This window comes from Aphelocoma coerulescens, chromosome 10 (genome assembly GCF_041296385.1).
Source record: "Aphelocoma coerulescens isolate FSJ_1873_10779 chromosome 10, UR_Acoe_1.0, whole genome shotgun sequence".
NCBI classification, from domain to species: Eukaryota; Metazoa; Chordata; class Aves; order Passeriformes; family Corvidae; genus Aphelocoma; species Aphelocoma coerulescens.
This window is the reverse complement of record NC_091024.1, coordinates 12,458,209-12,474,935: the sequence shown is the minus strand read 5'-3', so window position 1 is coordinate 12,474,935 and position 16,727 is coordinate 12,458,209. Positions and strand designations below refer to the sequence as shown.

At 48.8% G+C, this 16,727-nt stretch overlaps 1 protein-coding gene across 3 annotated transcripts in view; it reads left to right on the top strand.

Annotated features, from left to right (window-relative positions):
* Window positions 1-360: 360 nt before the first annotated feature.
* Window positions 361-16,727, top strand: part of UACA (uveal autoantigen with coiled-coil domains and ankyrin repeats) — a 28,777-nt gene continuing 12,410 nt past the window's right edge. For 2 of the 3 annotated variants that reach the window (XM_069025349.1, XM_069025347.1), the window contains exons 1-8: window positions 361-487; window positions 12,240-12,373; window positions 12,842-12,930; window positions 13,746-13,810; window positions 14,644-14,701; window positions 15,181-15,251; window positions 15,353-15,459; window positions 16,324-16,505. In XM_069025349.1, the coding sequence (XP_068881450.1) occupies window positions 431-487; window positions 12,240-12,373; window positions 12,842-12,930; window positions 13,746-13,810; window positions 14,644-14,701; window positions 15,181-15,251; window positions 15,353-15,459; window positions 16,324-16,505 (763 nt within the window). In that variant the 5' untranslated portion in view covers window positions 361-430. Of the gene's footprint in view, window positions 488-9,504; window positions 9,708-12,239; window positions 12,374-12,841; window positions 12,931-13,745; window positions 13,811-14,643; window positions 14,702-15,180; window positions 15,252-15,352; window positions 15,460-16,323; window positions 16,506-16,727 lie in introns of those variants that run through there. The other variant, XM_069025348.1, reaches the window with a different exon arrangement.

The following is a 16,727-nucleotide window of genomic DNA, read 5'->3' as shown; positions in this document are numbered from 1 at the left end:
TGTCAGCCATGGGGAGCTCTGCACTTGCACGGATGGAGGCGGGGTTCCCCCGGCACCAAATACACCTGTCTCGGTCCTTTCCCCGCTTCCCATCCCGATCCTTATCCCGGTCGTTATCCCGCTCCCTCAGAAGCCGCAGACCCGCCCTCTCTGTGGTGCCCTGAGGGTCCGCCCCGTGCCAGAGCGCCGCCCCGCCCGCAGCGCGCCCCCTGCCGGCCGGGCGGTTCCGCGCCGGGCAGCACGCCTTGAACACGAGGAAGTCCCTCCCCTCCGCCCCGCTCGCTGATTGGTTGCAGCTCCCGCCAGGGCGGGCGGCGATTGGCTGCGGCGGGAGGTGGGCGGAGCGGGGCGGGGCTGCCGCGTCCCGGCCGTGGCGGCGGCGGCGGGAGCGCGGCGGGGCCGGTTCGCGCTCCCCGCCCGAGGCCGCGCCATGAAGAGCCTCAAGTCCCGCCTGAAGAAACACGAAGCGGTCATCGGGGGCAGCGCGGTGGGTGCCGCGGCAGGACCCCCGCGGGGCCGGGGGTTCTTGGGGTGGGGCAGAGCACGGAGGTCCCGGTTCGTGGACGGGCAGAGCACGGAGTGTCCCGGCTCCTGGAGGGGCAGAGCATGGGGGTCCCGGCGTTTGGATGGGTGGAGAACGGAGGGTCCCGGCTCCTGGGGGCGCAGAGCCCGCGTGTCCCGGCTCCTGGAGGGGCAGAGCACGGAGGATTCCGGCTCCCCGGGGAACGGGGACTCCGCTGGGAGCAGAGAGCGAGGGGAGCTGCGGTAACGCGGGGGGAGGAGATCCCGGGATCTGTGGGAAGGGTGTTCAGGGAGCTGGGATGGGCTGGAGGAGCGGGGCTGAGCGAGGGCAGCAGCGGGGTGAGGACGCTCCCTGCCTGAGCGGCACCTGGCCTCTGGCTGCGGCTGTCCGGCGCTCGGAGCACCGAACGGGTTACCTGTGCCTTGGCTGCTGCTTCCTGCCTCCAGCACAAACTAACGCTCTTCTTTTCCCTGGGAGCCTTGGGAGCCGGTGCGGAGCCCCGGCTGGCCGCCGCCCCGGGGGCTCGCTCAGTCCGTGTGGAGGGCATCGGCAGGAGCTGCTTCTGCACTAGGAATTAATGTAGCAAAATCGGAGCGCTTTTGGAAGAGGATTTGCTTAGAAAGTGGGCAGAAAGCTTTCAGGGTGGCTGGTGACCACGCAGCTGTGATTGCTGATCATCCAGTCTGGAATGCAGAGCTGGGGGAGGCAGAACCTCTGGAAATGCACCTTTGTGATGGTGCAGTTGTCTGTGCCTTCTTGTCTGACTTCCAAAATTTAGGCTGGTTTTAGCTGGCTTTAACTGGCTTTCTTGGTCTTTCTTTTTACTTCATTCATCCCTGCAGATGACTTTTGTTGAGGGAGGAGGTCTTTGTAACTGGAGAAAGCTGTGTTTGGAAATTGCTTCCCGCGGTAAATCATCTTTAATTGTGCCTATTCAGTAAATGCTTCCCCGGGAATCCATCCTGACCTTATCCCTGTGTTCCTTTGCTGAGCTTACCGCTTGCTATGTGGAATAGCGGGCCAGGGAGGTGAATGTGAGACACTGGCTTTTATCAGTTGTCCTTTGAGATATTGGCTATCTCTAAAATCCTTCTGTGCATTTGCCTTGGGTCTGAAGCTGTTACCTGACAATAACAGCTTGTGGGGAAAGAGCTGGAGCTCCTCTAAGGTGCTGATGGAACTCCCTGGCAAATGACAGCTCCCATCCCTGTGCCCGAGGATCCACGGAGCACAGCAGTGATTCATGAGGCTGTTATGAGGATTTGTCATGTGTGGGCTGGCACTGCTCTGTGTTCATTAGTTGTCCTGTACTTTAGAGTTGTTTGTTATTCTCAAATTAGCCCAGTAATTAAATTCAAACAAAGACTGACAGCACCTGTGTTTGGTTTTGAATAGACATGGAGATTTTTCACTTCCAATAAACCTTCTCTTCAGAGGAGGTTTGAGCACCTTTCTTGATACCTTTCAGAGCTGAAATGACTCTAAAATACGTGAAGGGAAATTACTTTCAGCAGGATCCTTTAAAAGCAGGGATTTTTGTCCATGATAAACTTATTTCCCCTGTTTATTACATAGTTTGGTTATGTGATCACTCCACCATCTCATCAAATAGCAACTTTTAATCTTTTCTGAGGGGGGAAAAATCCATCCCCATGGGTGGATGTTCGCAGCAGGGGGCGATGGGATGAAGCTGGGTCTCTGTTCTCCTTCTGGGAAGGAGGGGAAGTGGGTGGGAATCCTGCCAGCGGCAGCTTTAGAGATCCTGCTTGAAAGGAGTGTACAAGAGTTGCCTGTTTGAGAAACTTCATCCCTCTCTCCTCTCCCCACCCAGTGCTATTTCCTGGGGGGGTGGAGAGAAACCTAATCCAGCCTGCTTTTGGAAACTTTCCTCCAGGTGAAGGTAATAGTTATGTGCCTTCTGATGGGGAGCTGTTGGAAATGGCTTTATTACTGATTTTTGATGGAGGGAAGCCACAAAAAGCAGAAGGTAAAAACCATATTAGTTATTACCAATTCCACGATTATCCAGAATGCTGTGCCTGAAAGTGGAATTACCTGGTTTTGCCAACTCCAGCTGGCTGATGGTGCTTGGAAAATCATCTGAGCAGCCTGTTCAGTGCTCTGCATAGTGAGACAAATGCCTGCCATTAGCAGGAGTGCAGGCTGGAAAGTTGGATGTGGGCTTCCGTGGAGAACGAAGCCTTAAGGTCAGAGGAGGTGCCTCATTCACCAGCATTTACAAGAAAGATCTTAATTAATGGTCCTCAATCCCATTGGGACCACAGCAGCTCCCACTGCCTGTGCTTCTGAGATTCCACAATACATCCTGACCCTATAAGTGTGTGTCTGGGATCTGGATTGTGATAAGGAAATGTGTTCTTCCAGCAGAGTTAGAAATTGTGTCAGTCCCGATGAGATGCTCACTGTTTGGTTTTGCTTGAGAAGCTGATTGGGGAGGGGTTGGTTTGTTGTTCTGCAAAGTTGTCTTTGGGTCAGACCTTTGCAAATGGACTTTCAGTGGTGAGTTCTGACTGTGGCCTCTGCAGGGGAAAAGGACCTGCTTGTTTCTGTAACTCTGGGGAGACAGCTGGGGAGGTGGCTCTGTTAAATCTCAGGTGTGTTATCTCCTTAGGTGGGGTTTTAACCTTGCTGTCCCTTATGATGAAGCCTGGAATTTAGGGAAGGGGGACTTGGAGTTACTGGGAAACGTGGGGTTCCTGGTGGTGCTCTGAGCAGAGCTGGAGCTGCCACTGAGCTGCATCCCCAGGTGAGGGATCCCCACGGTTCAGGAACCACCAGCACTACCTGGAGCACCTGCAGGAGATGGGAATCACCTGCAGTGGTGGGAATGGGCAGATATGAAACCATGTGAAAACTCCTACCAATCCTTTCTCCTCTGGGAAAAGTGGTGCTGCATTTTGTTTAATTAAGAGAAATCAAACCTGCCATATAATTAGCGGAAATCTTTGTGCAAGGAACAAAGGGACACCTGAGCACTTGCCCTGGTATGATGAGCTGTGATTATTAAATGAATATCTGAACCAGCTCTGGAGTTAGTGACAGCTGAGCTTGTTCAAGGTTGTGTCAACACTTCTTTCCCTGTGGATGCTGCCCAGCTCTGTTAAATGGATGAGTTTTCCTCTGGGAAAGGAGAGAAGCTTTGTGGGGTGACCCAATACACCACTAAACATCTGCTTCTGCCCTTTCAGCAGCAGAGAGAGCAGGTACCACCTCCTGTTCTGGGCTGACCCATTTTATTATGGGAATGAAGAATGCTGCTTGAATTTGCTAATTCATCAGCAACACCTCCTTGTTGTATGTGCAGCAGCATAAATGTTAACAGTGATTTGTAGCCCCAGTGTGCTGTCCAATGCACATTAGTAGCTGAATGGGTGAAGTGAAAAATAGGTGTTTGATAAGCTAATTTTAACCCTTTAAAGATTCAAGATCACTTACAGAAGAAAAACCTGGTGCTGCTGGGGGAACACAAGAGTTTGTACACAAACAAGATTTTGTGGCATTTTGTCCTGACTCTGCCCTGTGCAAGAACAGACCAGTCTGTCAGCCAGGCTGATCCCAGTGCCCTGACCCATCAGCAGAATTTTTCCAGTGTTGCTGCTGTTGGCTGGAGCAGTTCTGTCCCGTCCCTCCTCCCTGGGGCAGCCTGAGGTGACTTTGCTGTGGCATCTTCAGGCACTGCAGCCAAGCACCCACAGCATTCTAATATTCTAATGTCATTCCTGGCCTGGCTGGGGTTTTTCCTTGGAGCATGTTTGGTTCCAGGAAGCTTTATTCAGGCTCGTGCTAATGTGTTTGTTCTTGGAAAAATCTCTTTGTGATTCATTTGCATTTAGTTAACTGTAATTAGTGCTTGTTTGTGTGATATTTGGGGTGAAGCTGCAGAAGCACAACGGGCAATTTGTGGTGCAGCATAAGCTTTGTGGTGCAGCCTGTTTACAGGTGCATTGTAATTTTCAGGCTCCATAGAAAGGAGTATTAATGCTTTATCACTTTGGAATGTAGCAATTAAAAATATTTAAAAGAGTGCAGGTTCAGTGGGGGCCTGGGAGTTCAATATCCTGAGCTGATTTGCAGATGTAATTATACAGATAAGCTCTGTGCTTTTCTGGTTGGAGTTCATACGACCTTTTGTGTAGAAGCAACTTACGGAGTACTTTGTCAGTATTTAAATATTAATATTAGCGAGCACATGCTTGAACATCTGACACTGCTCCTGTTCTCACCTCTTACTGGTGACTGGCCACGGCTGAGATTTGTTGCTCTCTTCCCCATGTGCTCAGGGCTGGTCCCTGTGTGCAACAGTCACGTCAGGTTTCATCACCCCTGATATTTCCTGATGCTTTAATAAATGGAAGTACACAAATCAATGGGGCCTTGCCTGAGAGCTTAGAAATTCCAACTAATGCTGTGCCTGGAGTCCTGGGAAGGCAGGAGCTGTGCTGCTCCCACTGGTGGCACAGGCAGCTGGACTCTGACCCTGCTCCTGTTTCTCCCTGTTTAAAGGGGAACTATTTCTCCTGGGCACCTGTGGGATGAAGCCAGGCAGCAGCAGGACCTGGGATTGCAGGGCTCAGGGAGGTGGGAGCTGTGGTGCTCCCAGCTTCAGGAGGGTGTGATGTTCTTTGTGTATGTGTGAGTCTGGCCCCAGTTACCATAAAATGTCCTTAGCAGAGTTTGGAAATGCAGCTGCAAAGCCACTGCTTTGTGTCCAGAGTGCCCCAGCAGCTCTGATCACTTTTATTGGTGTCCAAGTCAGGCTGTGCCTCAAGGCTGGCAATCTGAGGCTGTTCTATCAATAAAGGGCTCTTCAGTTGCATGTTGGCCATGAGACATGAGAAAGTTGTTTCAAAACAAAGCTGGGACTGTTTTTAATTCTTTGAGCAGGCTTTGCCTCCTGCAGGGGTTGTAGGCAGAATCTGTTGACACTTCCAGTGTAGCCTGTGAGCTCTTGTGGCTGGTGGATTTTTCCCCTGGCCCAGCCTGGAAAAGAGAAACTGGCACTGCTGCAAGGGACCTCAGGGACCTCTAACCCCTTGTAGGGGGAGATGTTAATTTTGAGAGGATTTTTTGACACATAACAAAACTAGAAGTCAATTTGAATTGTTTCTTGATACTTAATAAATTGATCTTGATGGGATATGCTGACTTGGGAGGAAAATGCCTTCAGAATAGAGTAAAATCAGGATGTGATGTAGTTGCTTGCTTTGCTTTAAGCTGTTCGTTAGGACACTGTTAACTTTCATTAATGACAGGCTGCAGTTACATTTAAACACCAGGCACAGCACAGCTGTTCAGGTGAGGTTTTGACAGGAGTGTTTTCAGCACGATGCCAAACCAGAGCAGGCTTAAGGGAACTCTGTTTTTGATGCCTGTTTGGACTAAGCCTTGTCTGCTTTGTGGCATTCAATGGCTTTTTTATTTTGAAGGATTTTTAGTGAATGAGGTGGTAACACAAAGTGCTGCCTGTGGGAAGGTGCTGGGTGAAACAAGAACCCTGTGTTCAGGCTGTGTCTGGTTTTCCCTTGCACAGACTAAACCCCACATCTCACTCCTGCAGTCTGACACTCCAGAGCATTTACATGTGGAGACAGACATATCCTGGGAAGTATGATATGCTTGTAAAATATAAAATGCCATTTCCGTTTGCCCCAATGGGGTTTAACCCAGTATGTGCAGTATTTTTTTAGACAGGTAAGCCAAAATCTTCAGGAGAGATGGGTTTAGTGAAGTGCCCCTGCCCTGCAGGAGAAGCTGCACCTGGGGAGCATTTTTAAAAATAGTTTTCTAATCTAACCCTTCCATTCTGTCTATGCACTTTTAAAACAAATTAAAGCACTTCAAAAGCATTTGTCACTTTGTGCCATTGAAATGGCAGGGTGTGTCTGTCCACATGTTGGTTTTGGTGACAAATGTACTCTGACCTCTGGAGAAAGGGCAGGGAATCAGAGTGCAGCTGGAGAGATGTGTGAGCCTGCCCCTGGCTCTGGAAGAGGAGGTTCAGATTGGATGTTGGGAGGAAATTTCCTCCCTGTGAGGGTGGGGAGGCCCTGGCACAGGGTGCCCAGAGAAGCTGTGGCTGCTCCTGGATCCCTGGAAGTGGCCTGGAAGGCCAGGTTGGACACTGGGGCTTGGAGCAACCTGGGACAGTGGAAGGTGTCCCTGCCCATGGCAGGGCTGGCACTGGATGGGCTTTAAGCTTCCTTCCAAGCCGTTCTGGGGTTCTCTGAAGGGCCATTGAGAGTCTGTGAGCTGTGCTGTGTTGGTGCTGGCAGTGTCACCAGAGCTCCCTGCTCTCCCATGTGTTTATGTCACCTGCTAATGGCATTACAGGGGCTGTGTCCCCCCTGGGCTTTGCTGGGGACAGGATCAGCCTGGCCTCGTGGTGACAGGAGCCGGGCTCACTTTCACAGCTTTATGCCAGCTCTCTGTGAAGGGCTTAGGAGCTGCTTTGACTTACAGCTGATATTTCTGAGCTGGGTTAGGTGACCTTAGAGCTTATCCAGTGCCACCCCTGCTATGGCAGGAACACCTTCCACTATCCCAGGGTGCTCCAAGCCCTGTCCAACCTGGCCTTGGACATTCCAGGGATCCAGGGGCAGCCACAGCTTCTCTGTGCAACCTGTGCCAGGGCTTCCCCACCCTCCCAGGGAAGAATTTCCTTCAAACCAACCTAAAGCTCCTCTCTTTCTGTGGGACACCATTCCCCCTTGTCCTGTCACTCCATGCTCTGAAGCTGTACAATTTCTTACCGGAGGGTGTTGAGGATGCACAAAGCTTGCCTGGACTTGAGGAGTAACTGGGGAAATGGATAGTGCAATTCTTTCAGCCCAGGAAGTTTGTCATTCGCTGAGAGCCAGGAGGGCACTTGGAGCAGTCAGTTTGTGTTCTGCCTCTGAGCAGGCTGCTGGGGGCGTTGATCCCAGATGGATGCGCAGAGCCTGCACACACCCGGCCTGTCTGCTCCGGAGAGAGCCTCACACTGACAGCACACCACACACAAGCTGCTGGCAACGAGGCTGCTTCTGATCCTAGCCCAGGGTGGAGGTGGGGTACTCCTTATCTTTGGAGAGCTGGAGTTGGGAAGAATTCCTGGCAGGCTGAGCTTAGGAAAACAGGTGCTCTGTGTTAACACAAAATGGGCAATATCAGCCTTGGCCAGGCATCTGTGGTGTGGAGGTTGATGTAGCACCTCCAGAGATCTGCACTGTTGGGGCCTGATGATGTTTCTGGTCTTAATTTTGGAAAAAAAGTCTGAATTAGGCTCCACACTTTGGTTACTCTAAAAGAGCACGTTTAAGTCGGTTTTACCCTTTGAGGTCTCTGGATTCGGCTGCTTTGGAGAACATTTAATCAGTGGGGTTTGTAGCTGGGCCGTGTTTCCTGAAGCTGCTTAGTGCTGATGGAACCATGGAAGCTGCTCTGTGCCTGGCTGGAGCTGGGCAGGGCTGGGGAATGTGGTTTAGCAATCCTAAATCTTGTGGTCAAGGCTGTCTCAGGAGGATCTGCAGCACAGATCTGCAGGGCTGCAGGATGAGTGCAGCTCACGGGGCACAAGGAATCTCTGCAGGCAGCTGAAGTGGAGACAAGGAAAACCTTTGGGATGAATACTTCAGAGAAGACTGTACACCTGGAAGCCACAGTCTTACCTACATTTCTCACCAAACTTATTTTGGTTAAGTGGGGCTTTTCTGTTGCTGCCACTTGGGAGGTGTATTTATTTCCCCCCCCCCAAAAAAATCCATTTTTAGCTTGAGGAGACAGACTTGGTTGTGGTCAGAAGACAACTCAGTCACTGCACTTTTTTGGAGTGGCTTTGTCACATGGATGCTAATTGCAGAAAGGTCTTGGAACATTCTTTGGGGAATGTTGATGCTGTGGGGCAAAGGCTGGTGCTCACATGGGGGGTGGGGGATAGTTCAGAACTGACTGGGAAAGAGAGAATTTGTCCCAATCTGAGTGAGTGATTTTAAAATTCTCTCCTAAGAAGATCCATGTATGAGGTTATTTGCAGCCTCTCATGTGTGTCCTCCAGGGTGTGTGTAAGTGGTTTTCCTGGCCCTGGACCAGGTTTCTCTCCTGCAGACAAAACAGTGCATTGCTTGTCATGTTGACCTACTCCTCTAAATATGACACTTGGGAGATCTCCATTTAAATTTAAAACTTGTGAAAGAGGACTCTCCATCTCCCTCCTGTTAATCATTGTGCTGTCTATTTAATGTTTTCACAGCCTCTGTGACTCCTCTCGTTTCACATGTTGGGAGACAGACTGGCAGCAGCAGTAAGCTGAAACCAGGTTCTATTCAGAAAGGGTTTCAGTGCTGTAAAAGGGGAATTTTTTTAAAGCAGAGGCATGTGTGTTTTCTAATTTAAAATGGGTTACATTTCTGTCAAAATAGGATCACGCATTCCATCTGCTCCGCAGTTGTGACTGTCTGAAGTCTGAGCCTGAGTCTGGTTTTGGCTTTGTGACGCGGTGGAATGGGGAAAAAATTACTCCTAGGAGTATTTCAGTCCTCGTGTGTTATTAGTGGTGCTGAGTGTGACCTTCCTTCATGTCGGTGCACAGTGAATGTGAGGAGCATGTTTGTTATTTTAAATGAGTGCTTGCCTGTCTGCAGAGCACAACAACCACGGCGGGGCTGGGGACGTGCCTGTCCCCTGAGTTCACACACCCTGACACCATGACTCAGGGCACGGGCACGCCGGGAATGTATTAATAGCTATTGCTTTCTATCGCCTGCCTATCAAGTACTGCCTTATCAGAAAATAGATCGGGCTGATGAGACTGGCTACGTATTGTTTACAAGATTCTCGGGGTCTGGGCAGTATTTCCCTGGGAGCCCAGTCCGTCTGTCCGGCACAGACCGTGGCTCTGGCCGGGCTCCGGGCAGCGCGGCCGCACACACGGCTCCTCTGGCCAGCGACATTTCCCAGAGTTATGAAGGCTGAAGATGATGCTGAAGATGGGGAAAATATCCTCGGGGAGCCGAGCTAAGTGAAGGATGGAGCAGGAGGAGCCCCGGGCGGTGCAGAGCAGCCGTTCCTCGCTGTGAGCTCGGGCTCAGGGCGCTGTGAGCTGATGTGACGGGAACTGATCTCTCCTGGCAGCACAAGCTGCGAGTTCAGCATGATTTGTTGGTTCTCTTGTGCAGCCAAAGACACAGTAGGTATCGCAGGTCTTATAGCTCTATCTGAGATTTCATATCCTGGCAGTAATTTACAGCTGCAAAAATGTGAAAGCTTGGATTGTGCAAATGTGCTGTAGTAGTTCTGTTTAGTTAATGAGTGTTGTATCTCCTCAGCAACTCTTCCTGCAAGGAACTTTCCTTAAATGTGAAATGCATTTGTTAAATGTAAAATGATTTAATCATAGAATCATTTGGGTGGGAAGGGATCTTAAAGCTCATCCCATTCCACACCTGCCATGGGCAGGGACACCTTCCGCTATCCCAGCATGCTCCAAGCCCTGTCCAGCCTGGCCTTGGACACTTCCAGGGATCCAGGGGCAGCCACAGCTTCTCTGGGCAACTTGTGCCTGGGTCTCCCCACCCTCCCAGGGAACAATTCCTTCCCAATATCCCGTCTATCCCTGCCCTCTGGCACTGGGAAGCCATTCCCAGTGTCCTGTCCCTCCATCCTCTTTTAAACTTAGTACATCATAGGTGGTAGATACAAGTTACTGAAGTGTTATAATCACAAGGAGAAAATATGAAGATGATGGATTTGGTTGGGTTTTTTTAAGTAATGCTGCTGTTAATCAGAAGTTTTATGAAATGGGAGCGAGGACTCGCTGGGGAGGATTTGGGAGGATTTTCTGTAGATCTGGGTGAGTTGTGCTGGCAGGTATCAGCTGCAAAGGCACAACCCGGCAATCCCACCCCAGTGTGAACACCCAAGGTAAAATCTCTGTCCTGTAAGGATGGGAAGGTGCCAGGAAAATTTAGGGAGCATAGAGCTTGATGCTGTGTATGTACAGTCTCTAAGGTATTTGATGTGAAGAGCTAAGCCTTGCATGAGGAGGTGGCTTTGCTGGGCGGTGTGTCCAAGCTGGGGAGGGACATGGCACTGGTGATGTCACCAGTGCAGTGACCTCTCAGGCCAGGCTGCTGTGGCTTTCAGGCTAATGGATGTGTTAATTGATTGATGAGTCAGTGCTGCACCTCAGCCGGGCAGCACTGGTGCTAATTTCATTAGTGCTCTATTTTTATTACTCCTGTCACTTCTAGGAGGGTTGGCCTGGGTTAGCTGCTGCTAAGCCTTCATGATTACTGTAATCTTGTTTATTGTGAGAAAGCGGGGTAAAGATAATCGCCCGAAGTCGTTAGGGCTGGAAGAGCCCTCTGGAGATCCTCCAGGCCAACCCCCTGCACAGGCAGGGTCACCTGGAGCAGGTGACACAGGAATGTTTCCAGCTGGGTTTGGGATGTCTCCAGAAAGGGGGATGCCAGGCCCTCCCTGGGCAGCTGCTCCAGGGCTCTGCCACCTCCGTGGAAAGAAATTCTTCCTTATGTTGAGGTAGAAGTTCTTGTGTTTTGGTTTCTGGCCATTGCTCCTTGTCCTGGGTACCACTGAGCAGTGCGGAATCATCCTCTGACACCCCTTGGGGATATTTATATGGGTTGATGGGATCCCCCCCTCTGTCTCCTCTGGACATGATTGCAGTTCCCTTTTACAGATCACTACAGATGCCAGGTGGTGGCAGTGGATTTTTGGGGTTGTTCTTTTTTGTGTACCCTCTTTTACTTAAAACAAACCCTGGGCTGGGGTTACCTGGTTTAATGTTCTTTTTGTGCTGAGGAATTTCTGACCCGCAGTGATGAGTACCTTCATACACCCACAGGCTGCTTGTGTCTCACCCTTACCAGCAGGTTATTTTGCTGTGCAGAGTTTGATTTGAATGTATTACTCCTATTTTGATTATAATACTCCTTTGGAAGCCTTATTCTTCTGTTAAAAGCTCCTTGAATAACAAGTTGTCGGTGTCCGGCTTGGATGTGACATTTCTGTCACAGACCAGTTTCCTGAAAAGCCCAGAGCCATTCAGAAGGGATGGTTTGGCAGGGAAGAGAACAAGCTGTGCATTTTGGGGTGGGAGGCTTGGCCTGGGGCCTGAAATTCTAAGTTTGAAGTAAACAAGGGAAGAGTAGGGGGTGAGGACTGTCTGGGGCTGAATGGGTGGTGGTTTATTTATAACTGACTTGTCCTTTCTCTGTCCTCTGCAGTGCTTTGGGAATTGCAGGCAATTCAAAACTATCAACTTTGACTTTCTGTCTTCTGCAGCTCAGTAGATGGTCTTCCCTTGAATATCACACTTAGCTAATTTACGACCCACTGAACAGTCTGGCACAGCCAGGAAAAGCCATGTCCTGGAGCATATTTTTAGTGCATCCATTTGTTGTTGAAATACGAAGACTGAACAAGACACACAGAAGCAGAATGAGGAACACCAAAAAAGTTTGATCCTAAAGGTCTCCTTTAGGACCAAAGTGGCCTAACCAGGCTGTCCCAGAGCTCTGTACATTCAATACCAACAGCCATGTCACAGGGATGTGGCACAAATAACTCCAAAGATCCAGTGGGTACAGCGGTGTTTGTAAACCAAGGTGGATTTTGTTGTGTCCCATTTGCATCATGGCTCAGCCCTTGGTGGATCCACAGTGCACCATAAGCTCACTTCTCTCATTCTGTCTCCCAGCTGAACCCAGACTGGAACAAGTATGATGACAGGTTAATGAAGGCAGCTGAAAGGGGCGATGTGGAGAAGGTTTCATCCATCCTGGCCAAGAAAGGAGTCAGTCCTACAAAGTTGGATGTGGAAGGGAGATCTGCGTAAGTGACTTCCAGAGCTCTGGGAATGGTGGTGGGAAGCTGCTGAAAAACATACTCCTGCTGCTCTAGAAGCCTTTTTGAATACAGAGATCTCTGTAATACTTCATCTAAATCTAGCTTCACTAAGCTGGAATCCAGCTGGCTGGAATGGGAAAGAAACAATCTTCACTTCCAAGTGAAGATCAGTGTTTAAAGTCTTGATCTTGCCAGGTTTGAATATTAAAGAGAAACTGAAACCACACTGGTATTTCACCTGGTTCACTGATCCAGGTAAACAGTGATTGTTGCTCAAGAAAGTTGCCTTATTCCATGAAGTAACATCTACAGAACCCTTAACTTTGGATGCTGTCCAGAGCTGGCCCCTGTAACACTTTCCTTATACAGCTGTTGGCTTTGGCTTTCCTGGCCAATATTACCATTTCTGTGTACAAGCCAGCTGCACCTAAGCAAGCTTTTCTCTCTTTTTAGATTCCATGTTGTTGCATCAAAGGGAAACCTGGATTGCTTGAACACCATCCTCGTGCATGGAGTTGATATCACAGCCACTGATGCTGCAGGTGGGTTTCCTCGCTGGCCCAGGGCCAACCTGAAAATGCTCTCAGATGGGTTTCATTCTGGAATAAAGTTAAGCTGAACCACAAGATAGCTCTTCCTTCTTTTTGTAGTTGGTAAAAAATGAATTATTTGTGTGACTTGTTGCTGGTCTTGAGGAAACTGGTTGTGTCCTGTCATGGAGTTCACGAATGCAGCAGAACTTAAGGAATGTGAGTTTGTGCTGCTGTAATTGTGTTTATAATGTGCTCCAGACACACTGGTGACATCAGCATTTCTGGGTGACAGCAACAGGATAAGAACAGTTTTAAATGAACTCGAGGTGAGGATTCAAATGGAATGTTGTGGGAGGTGTTTGTGTGCCCAACTGGGCCTCAGAAGCTCAGAGTTCATCTGTACCTTCCAGATTTCCTTGTGTGATAGCAGAGTTTGTGGAAGGTCTTATAAAGAGACAGTTAAAAACAGGTGCTAATTTTCAGATTGTTTGCCTCAGAATTTAACATGTTTAATATGAAGCTGAAAACAAGAGAATTTTAGAGATAACTTGGCCTCCTCCTCCTGTGGGAGAGCTTATTTTTTAAATGCTTGTGTGGAGTCAGCTGCAGTATTTTGACATTAATTTCAGAAATGAACTCTCATTGTTGAATGAAGAGTCACTAAAATAAGAAAAGACTGTAACAAAGTGAGGTGTATACAGGAGATGTCACAGCACAGACAGATCTGGGGGGATTGACCCACAGGAACTGTTGTATCTCAGGTGGGAATATCCATCAGAAATTCATTCAAGCCAAACCCTGAACTGCTGTTGCTCTCTTTTTAGGCAGAAACGCCCTGCATTTGGCTGCAAAGTATGGCCATGCTTTGTGTTTGCAGAAGCTCTTGCAGGTACTGAAAATACAGCTTGTCTCTACAGCTCTTATATTGAGGGGAAAAACGTGGTTTTAAATACACTGATTCAAAATTGGGGTATGTGATTTCTTTCTTAACCAATCAGATTCTTTTTTAAAACTAAGAGTCATGGGGAAAAGACTTTCATGTTAAGTAACAGGGTTGGGACAGAAAGAGTGCTAAAATAAAGAGAATAAACTTTTTGGTGTTACTCTTTTCATAGACAGCCAAATCAAGTTGTAGTTTGTGCTTCTTGAAGAAAATGGGGCTGAGTGTCTTTTAAAGACTGATGTTCCCTGTCTGAATGCAGTTGCATTTAGGAGCAGTAACACTGTCTGCTCCAGAGTAGTGTTTGCTTCAAAAGCTGGGCATTTATATCCACAAACTCTCATTAATGAAACAACATTGGAGAGTTGTCTTAGGTTTGTGTGATGTTTATTCTTTTTTTTCTTCATTTATTCCATTCATGATTATTTGATTTTTTGGTAATTTTTAATGGTTTTTTGTTTTTTTTTTTTTAAACTCTTGTTTATTTGCTGCATGTCTCAATGCAGATATAAATGGCCCATTATCTGTAAAAAGTCTAATGAATTGTGCAATTTCTTTGCACAGTCTTAACTTTTTTTACGCCTTTTGGTCAGTGTGTTCAGAGGCCTAAATTGCACAGACCCAGATTTCATTCCTTCATGTCTATCACTATATTTGTAGCTTCAAACTTGCATATTTTTTGCTTAAATTGCATGTTATTGCTTTAATTCAAACCTCAAACACTTCATGTTGTCAATGCAGTCTGAATTCTAATTGATAACTGGGCTTGTTTATTTTAACAGTACAACTGTCCAACGGAGAATGTGGATCTCCAGGGAAGAACTGCTCTTCATGATGCAGGTGAATGGCTTGGCTTTGCTGGTAACTGTATAGAAATGAAGATTTAATTAATGGATTTACTTCCAGATGGGCTGAATTCTTCTCTTTCAATTTTGGTGACTGTAATAGGAGAGAGTGTTTTATATTGTCGTGGCATTTGTCCTCGATAATGAACTTAAGTCTTAGGGGGCTTGTAGGTCTGAGATGAAATTGAGTAAAATCTTCAGATATCATGAGCAGAGTTTTAGGGCAGTGCCTCGAGTAGTTTAAGACACCTTTACTCTGGGTTTTCTGCACCCTCCTTAATGCTGCAGAGTGTCTGGCACAGGAGTGTTGGATTTCCTTTGGCTACTTTGGGTGGTGTGAGAGCTGAGCCCTGCATCCTTGTCAGGCTTTAACTCAGCTGTGGGGATTTTGGTGGAGCAAATAGGCCCAGGGCTGTGCCTTGGGCCTCCCCAGGCTGCTCTCAGTGTAACCTCCCCTCCCTGCTCTCTCCACAGCCATGTCTGACTGCTCTGCCAGCATCCAGCTGCTCTGCGACCACGGCGCCGCCGTCAACTCCAAGGACGGGGTAAGGGGCTGCCCTCCCCCTCCTCCTGCACAAACCTGCTGCAGCTCTTGGCCTCCTCTGCTTCCTCCCCCTTCCCTCACCCTCTGCCCTTCCTCCCTCAGGACGGGAGGACACCACTGGTGCTGGCCACTCAGATGTGTCGCCCCACGGTCTGCCAGCTGCTCATAGACAGGGGGGCCGATGTCAATGCCAGGGACAAACAGAGCAGGTAAGGCCTGCAGAGGAGTACTGGAATTCCTGCTGGCATGTGAAGGGAAGCTGCCCCTTAGCAGAATAAATGTGCTAAACCTGGGGGAAGAGAAGCTGGGATTTAGTTCCGAAATTCAACGCTGCAGGTAAACCTGGCCTTTTTTACTGCTCCTGCTTGCATCCAAAATACTCCAGGCTTGTTCCTGCCAGCAGGGAACCTGCACTTGGTTGTTTGAAGGGTCTGTCTGTCCAAAGCAGCCCTTGGGGTCAATTTACAAAATGGGCCATGGCAAAAGTGGTGCTCTGGCAAGAAGTCCTGAGTCCGTTGGAGCTCCCAAGGGACCTTGAGCTGTTTATTCCTGGGGTCAGGGGAGGAGGGTTCTATTTGTAGCTGCTGCTTTTGCCAGTTATTTCTTAGAGGACTCCTGCATGGCATGAGGCTGCCGTGGGACAAAGCCTGGCTACTTGCACTGCATGTCCTGCAGTTGGGAAGTCTTTGGGAAGCACTGCCAGGGCTCCCAGACACTCCCCTCTCCAAACCTTGTCTAAACTCCTTGCCTGGTGTTTGTTGTGTCTGTTGAGATTTGTGTCTTATAGAGGAAACCAAAGTCATAGGAGTTCTCCAGACAGTGGCTGACTCTCAAAGGCAGACGTCTGTGCTGGTTTCATGGAAATACTGCTATTATGGGGGGTTTGTTTGCTTTTTCACAAATATTTAAACATTGCCCAAGTGACTTTTGAAAGCTGTTTCCTCTCTGGACAGAGGAAGGGTGCCTTGGCTGAAGTTTCTGTGATTAAACATGAATGTACCAGGGGTTAGCTCTGTAAATGATGCACTGTGGGATCCCTGGATCTCTCAATCCCATCTCTCTCCCCATCCCAGGACTGCCCTAATGTTAGGCTGTGAATATGGCTGCAAGGATGCCGTGGAGGTGTTGCTCAGAAATGGTGCTGATGTTGGTTTGACTGATGGCCTTGGGCATGACTGTGCTTACTATGCCAGGATTGGGGACAATATTGACATTTTGGCTTTAATAAAAGCTGCCGTTGAGGACTCTGGCAGAGGTAGGAGGAACCTACAACACTTTTCCTTTGGGTGGAATTGTGTCCCTACTCCTGTGTCTCCACAAACTCTTCTGGAGGGCAGCTGTGGTCCTTTGACCACAAAGGTCATAAACTGCCTGGTTGGGAGGAGAAGGACAGTTTTTTGGGGTTGTTTGGTTTTACTAAAGCTTTTAAGGGGGATGCAGGCTCTGATGCCTTGAGGGCTTAACAGTATTGATTATG